General features: G+C 46.3%; 1 protein-coding gene across 1 annotated transcript; it reads right to left on the reverse strand.

Moving 5' to 3' along the window:
* Positions 1-2,171: 2,171 nt before the first annotated feature.
* On the reverse strand, positions 2,172-3,928 carry LOC140207456 (uncharacterized). The gene is made up of 2 exons (XM_072275977.1): positions 2,929-3,928; positions 2,172-2,208 (listed from the first exon to the last, which is right to left on the reverse strand). The coding sequence occupies exon 1, from the start codon at positions 3,926-3,928 to the stop codon at positions 2,996-2,998; it is 933 nt and encodes a 310-aa protein (XP_072132078.1). The 3' UTR covers positions 2,172-2,208; positions 2,929-2,995.
* Between the last annotated feature and the right edge of the window lie 3,495 nt (positions 3,929-7,423).

Consider the following 7,423-nt stretch of genomic DNA (forward strand, 5'->3'; position numbering starts at 1 on the left):
GCCCCCTTGTCTTACTCTTTCCAAAGTCTCTCTGTCACCCGTGTCTGTTCTTCTAGGCTTTCTCATATCCCCCACTATGTCAGCGTCAGTCTGTTTCTCACCGCAGGCTCCTTTTCGCCTCCGATTCTCTCCATTCCTCAGTTTCTCTCCTCAAAGCCCCAGTCTCTCGCTCCCTTGTCTCTCTGACACTTCGGCCCCTCTCCCGGACTCTCTCGCTCTCTCCGCGCCATTGCTGCTCTGCTGACATCCCTGCCAGCAGCTCCTTCCGGTTTACTTTGGCCAACGCCTCTCGCATACCACTGTAATTTCCCTTTCTCCACTGAAATTCTGCTACATCAGACTTTACCTTCTCCCGATGAAATTTCAAGTTGAACTCAATCATATTGGGCCTGGAATATATACACACATATTTGTCTCGTTGTGCTTTGTAAATGCGAGGACTGGGCCTCAGAGCCACGGATTCACCTGGTAGGAGTCGGTCGTCTAGCGGGCGTCGGGGGACAGTCTACATATGATATCGGTGGACTGGGGAGTCCAATGATAAACTCTATCTATCCTGCGTCGTTGTGTGTCTTACTGATATTCTATATGGGTTTGTTGACGTAAGCACGCAGACGCGGCGTCACGGGAGGTGGGGTGGTTGTGAAGTGGGAAGGTGGGCCTCGGGACTCCTATTACGTCATAATGATCTGACGTGTGCTTACTGTGTGTGAGTGTTGGTAACGTGTGTGCGCACCTTGACCCCGTAGTAACGCTGTCTCGTTTGGCTAATCCATAAGAATTCATAGATGGTTAAATGACGAGTGAACTTGAACTGAATTGAGGAGGGTTGTAGTCTGAAAGGGGGAAGAGAAGTGAGGTGAATGAAAGTGGGGGCGAAAAGTGAGACAGGAGAAAGTAGGAGAGTAGAGAGAGGGGTTTTAGAGAGGATAGAGGAATGAGGCTGGGAGATAAGAGGTTATACTGAGTGGTTGGAGTGGGCTGAGAGGACGCTGACGGATAGGGAGGAAGGGAGAGACGAAGTAGTCGAGTGCACTGTGGAGAGGTGAAGGAGGAAGATGGCCAGGGAGTGGCACACATTCAGTCAGGGTGTTGTTGGAATTTCCATTCCCTCCGTGACAAGACGGGACCAGGCGGTTAACATTAAAATGTTAAAATGCATAATAAAAGACCAGCAAGAGGACAAAAGGAGAAAATGCCAAGATAGTCTGGAAACTACCCAACCCATGACAGGATCCTGCAACAGTTCAGTTAATTCTGATTACTTACACAGGCAGAACCAAGAGGCAAGCATCATTCACCAAAGTCTTGCTCTAAAATACAAAGTCATGAAGGATGCCATACTATAAATACAATCCTCAGTGTGAGAGCCCGAGTATACATTTATATGATGATAGACCCATTATTACATATCCATAAAAACCGTCCCGATAGAATAATACAGGACAGTCAAGCAAGAAAACTTCCTTCATTGATCGATTCCAAACATACACAACATTCTGTAATCCAGAAGTTTAAACAGCAGAAATATATCGACTTAAAGGAGAAAGTTGATAGACGATGGTACGAGCAATGTATATATTGTACCGACGGTAATATCTGCAACTTTTCCCACCTCAAAGTCATTACACAATAGCATTAAACAATTAGGCCGACACAATAATATTTATGTAACTGCCCAAAACGCCACAATGCTAAACACCACTAGAATAGACGGATTTTTTTTTTTTGGCAATAGAGAAGTCCTTAAAGGTTTTTGTTTCTATCCTCTCCCTGCCAGACACCCAGGGAAATGAGGAGGAAACGTGGTTTTCTCACAGAGTAACGCCAGTCACCTTTAGAAATAGACTTTCTGCACATCATAATTGGAAATTGTGTAGACATACCCTGTGCAGGTGAACACATCAGGAAATTGCTGCAAACTCACTGGATATAGGTAAACTCGACAGTTGAAGTTAGGATGTCTGTGCACGTGGACGTTGTCTGCTCAAAGCGTGCTGACTGACGTGCCGATCCGATGTTGGATGAAAACAGTTGAATCTCACTGCGGTGTTGTCCACTCACTGCGAGCATAGAGCAGTCCCGAGCTGATCTCCAGTGCGCTCAGTGTGAATTCCGCCCGTTCTCCTTGTCCCGGCAGCTCTCCTGCCCCTCTCCGTCAGCGAGAAGCTACGCATATGTCGATCACTTGACCGGTAAGTCTTTACACTGGAGTGCGGCATTTATTATTGAAAGAGGTGTGGCGGTGACGACGGCGGGAATATAGTGAAAAACATACAAATTAAAGGAAGTTTGAGTTTAATAATTGGTAGCAGGTGGAAATCGCAGACTGCAGTTGCCGAAGAGTCTGTTCCGGAGCCGGGTCTCAACGACTCTCGCAACTGCCGCATTCTCCGATGACCGTCAGTTCATCAGTGTCAAGGTGCGAAAAAATGCGACCGCCTCTGAAAAGAACCTGTATTGTGCTGTATAGAAACATAGAAAATAGGTGCAGGAGTAGGCCATTCGGCCCTTCGAGCCTACACCACCATTTATTATGATCATGGCTGATCATCCAACTCAGAACCCTGTACCTGCCTTCCCTCCATATCCCCTGACCCCCGTAGCCACAAGGGCCATATCTAACTCCCTCTTAAATATAGCCAATGAACTGGCCTCAACTGTTTCCTGTGGCAGAGAATTCCACAGATTCACCACTCTCTGTGTGAAGAAGTTTTTCCTCATCTCGGTCCTAAAAGGCTTCCCCTCTATCATCAAACTGTGGCCCCTCGTTCTGGACTTCCCCAACATCGGGAACAATCTTCCTGCATCTAGCCTGTCCAATCCCTTTAGGATTTTATAAGTTTCAATCAGATCCCCCCTCAATCTTCTAAATTCCAACGAGTACAAGCCCAGTTCATCCAGTCTTTCTTCATATGAAAGTCCTACCATCCCAGGAATCAATCTGGTGAACCTTCTTTGTACTCCCTCTATGGCAAGGATGTCTTTCCTCAGATTAGGGGACCAAAACTTCACGCAATACTCCAGGTGTGGTCTCACCAAGGCCTTGTACAACTGCAGTAGTACCTTCCTGCTCCTGTACTCGAATCCTCTCGCTATAAATGCCAGTTAGTTTGTTAATAAGTTGAATAATTGACGAGAGCGGATATTTCGCTGCGCTGATGAACTGCTCTCGGAACTTGGACTGCGTCACCCCATAAATAAACCTGTTTGTGCAGCAACTTAATATCATCAGCATGTATCCGGTATGTTGAAACATATATTCCGAATCGTTGTAATACTTTGGGTCGAGCCCGGCAATGATGTCATAAAGAAATTCGGCAACACTCACCGACCACAGGATGATGAAGCTTCCGGAGATGGTGAGAAGTAAGATCACAGACCTCCTCCTGCTCTTCATCTCTGGGTCACTGCGGTTCTCCGCCTTGCTCTGACCCCTCAGCCCCTTACGGACGCGACTGGTCACTAAAATGTGCCTGACTGTCAGAGCGTTGAGCAGCAGTATTAACACGAACGGTAATAACGGCGCTAGAACGGTAGAAAGCCAGCTATATCTCACCCACCAAGGATCGGTAAAGTAGCTCGATTTACGAATGCAACGTATATTGTCAATCACTTTCACAGCTCGATACATAAAGAAGTAGGGCACATTTTTAAAACAGAGCAGAACGCCGGTTGTTGTCAGAACTACAGCCTCAGTTTTCCCGGTGCAATACTTTGCCTTCAGCCTCTGGCAACAGATGGCGACAAACCGATCCAACGTAAAAGTGACAGTGAACCAGACAGAACAGTCTGAGGCAGCCCTTGCCGGGACAGCAATCGAACTGCATACGGGGGTCATCTCCAGGAATGAACCGGGGAAGTAATAATAACTGACCCGCCACAATATAACCTGAAAGATGATGGTTAGTAGATCCGCCGTTGCCATGGCCACCAGGTAGCGAGTGGTGCAGGTGGAGAGGCTGCACTTTCCCCGGGACAGGATCACAATCGCTACTAAATTCACTGCAGAAACAGCAGAAATAATGAGTGAATTGCTGTCACACCCCACCACGGATCTCAGCGCTGAGAAGTGCATAAAAATTGAGAACAATCAAAGTTTGCAGACAACGCATTTCTGGAGTTCAACAGGTGTAAAGTGGGACTTGCAGATGTCTCGTACAATTACAGCCTGGGTAAATAGTAACAGTACGCTGTCCTGGAAGAGGAGCAGGGTTTGGGAAGGCGGTATTTTCAACGAATCGCCGAATGTGCTTTGGATTGGAGAAACCAATAGAAATCTCCAATCATCAGTTTTTTGACATATACAAAGCTCGGATGCCTCGGCGATTTCTCAGCGACGATGTTAGCTACGTTTCTGTTACATGCGTTCCAGAATCGCCCCATGGAGCGGAGCCCCGCCCCCTTCACTTCTGTCTCCCATTCACATGTCTTCGCCTCCTCCTGAACTCCCATTTGCCATCCGCGAACAGGGAGCTCTCTTGGTTCGCTTCTTTAAATTCTGGATCTACGCTTGACCGTGGTCGAATGCAATCAGGAAGTTCTATTTTCCAGTTCTAAAGATTTTGCATGTATTTTGAACGCTAGTGCTTAAACCATCCAATTTCCAAAGGAAAGCCAATGTATGTTTTTCAAAATATATTTCTCTTTAAGGGGTTGCTCCAAAATTACTGCAGCATTATTCTAAATGCTGCGAGGCTTATTGTTCCAGATCGGTGTATCGCATGTTCCTTACCCCGTCCGACCTCCAACAGACACTGCTGGATTAGCTCTTAACTCCCTCTTCACTACACGTATCGTGGGACATGGAAACAAACCCTGGTGCACTAAAACGCACACAGACCCTTGTTTGAATTTCGGAATCTTACGGTGGTTCTGAGTCTAACTCACAAGTGATATCAACTGTTCTCCCCTGGATCTCATCGGCGACCCGCTTCCCGCGTTCCCTTCAGACTTGAAGCAAGTTCTTAAAAAAAAACAGCGCAATACGATAATTCTGAATGTAAAGCATGTTACGCTGTTGATACGGAATAACACCAAGTAGCCCGTAAAGGTGCCCAGCGTAGTGGATTATCAGAGTTTTTTTTTGACAGCATCTTTGCATTGATACATCAAAATTGCCTGCTCTGAATCCACAAAATGAATCTATCTATTCGATCTTCCTCTCTACATCTGTTTCAACTGCCGCTTTACATTCCGCCGAGGCCACGGATTAAACTGCGATGGATCTTCTGAAGGAACACAGAGATTTGTCACAATGTCTGCACCGCACTCACTGATACACCGGCAGCACGACGCTGTCGGTAACTGAACGAGTCCAAAGGCCGCGCACACAGAACAGAAAAGCTTACTCCGCCTCTGTTCTTACCAGGAACACCAATAACGGCAATAATCAAGTAATATATCGTTCTCACACGGTAAAATGTTTCAAGCATGCTGTATGAGTTTCAGCCTGTCTTCCAGCTGCCCGGGATCTCGCTGAAGAAACTCTGAGCTGATGAATCTCCACGCTCATTCATTTATACTCGCACCAGCACACTGAATATTCAACACTACACAAGGCTGACGTGTCTTTCGGCAGCTGGGGCACAAACTAACATGACGTCATTCAATTAAAATCCCAACTGTGATGATGTACGGACAGCTTGACACGAAATTGCAAAATCTCAAAATTTAGGAAATGACGATTCGGGAAGTTAGTGAATGTTGTTGTGAAACTCTCAGGCTCACCTCTTGGTTTCATGACTGTTATTGTTGATCATGTCCATTCGTTGGCTCCATGGACTTTGACATCAATGCTGTATTGTCATTGGCTAATCTGTTTCACTCTGAGAATTCTTCCGGTGATAGATCTTACAATATAATTATATAAAACAGAGTAACATTGTGACGGGCCTTAAACTAATATCGCATCCAGGCTTACGAAGATAGTTAACGCACCAAACCGTTCATCAGATGAATTGCAACACACACAAAATGCTGGCGGAACTCAACAGGTCAGAGAGCATCAGTGTAAATATATGAACAGTCGCCGCTCTGGCCGAGACTCTTCTTCTAATTCATGAACGCGTCGTCGATCACCTCAGCTGCATCGACATTTTTTTCCAGTAGCGAACCGTTTGCACTTCTATTCCCATTCCCGGTCCGACATATCCCTGGCCTGCTCTTCTGCCACGATTGACCACTCTTAGTTTAGAGGGGTAACACCTTTTTTCCCGTCAAAGTAACCTCAAATCTTATGGCATGGACATAGATGTCTGTATCTTCCGGTATTTCCGTCTCTCCCTTTCCTCTTCTTCACTTCTCCACTCTGGGCCCTTACTCGTCTTCTAATCTGTGTTTTCCCTCACCCTGATTCCCCTTCTCCTTCCCTTTCTCCCATGATCCACACCCCTCTCCTATCAGATTCTTTCTTTTCCAGCGCTTTGCCTTTTCCGCTAATCACCTCCCAGTCTCTTATTTGGTCAACCTACCCCAACCACCTAGCTTCATCTATCACCTTCCAGCTTGTCCTCATCCCCATCCCCTAAACCTTCTTATTCTGGTATCTTCACTTTTTGTCCAGCCCTGTTGACAGGTCGGGCCCGAACTCTCAACGGCGTGTTCATTTCCATAGTTGCTGCCGGACTGGCTGAGTTGCTCCAGCATTCGTGAGGCCCCTCACGTGGTAAACCAGCTCCCGTTAAGGTTCGCACCGGTATGAGGGAAAGTATTTCAATCACCGTACGTACAACCCTCGGACTGGTGCAAATGATGAAACCGCTAGAGAATCTGCATTCATTATATGCGGACCAACAACGACAATGGTTTTGCAGTTGCGCTAAATTGGTAGCGTTGTTGACAGTGAGGTATTTAGTCGGATTTACATATTTGACGAACTGACCTGAAATTTAATTGGAAATATAACATATTATTCAACTAGATGCTCGTTACGGTAACATTTCAATGGGTCATAGATTATGGGATTAAATTCATCAGATGGCCAGTGAAAGGCAGGTAGGGGTCAATATTGAGGTCCGTGATAATGGCCTTCCATGGGTGAGTAGGGCTGGGATATTCACAAAGAGTGACGGGTTCTTGGGAGTGCTGATGTAAAGACGGACAAGGAAATGGAAGTTAAAACATCAATGAAGGACTGGAGCACGGATGGATAATGTTGTGCTCAATACGTTCCGAATACCAACCTTCACTGACGGTAAGACATTCTGCACTGACACCTAATCTTGCTCTGACAGGAAAATCTGTAAGTTTCTGCTCCCGATTAGAGAAGGATGTGATTACAGCGCAGCCGAGGCCGAGGGGTTCCGCCTGGAATTTGCCGTACGCGCAACATTTCAGATACCAGCGAAGATTCTGTCATTCTGTCCTAGAAACATGCCGCCTGGTGAGGGATAGATGAACACACGACAACAATATTTAAGAG

Source organism: Mobula birostris, chromosome 13, assembly GCF_030028105.1.
Source record: "Mobula birostris isolate sMobBir1 chromosome 13, sMobBir1.hap1, whole genome shotgun sequence".
NCBI lineage: Eukaryota > Metazoa > Chordata > Chondrichthyes > Myliobatiformes > Myliobatidae > Mobula > Mobula birostris.

Coding starts and splice junctions, on each gene's coding strand:
- LOC140207456 (XM_072275977.1), bottom strand. CDS start 3,928: ATGGCAACGGCGGATCTACTAACCATCATCTTTCAGGTTATATTGTGG.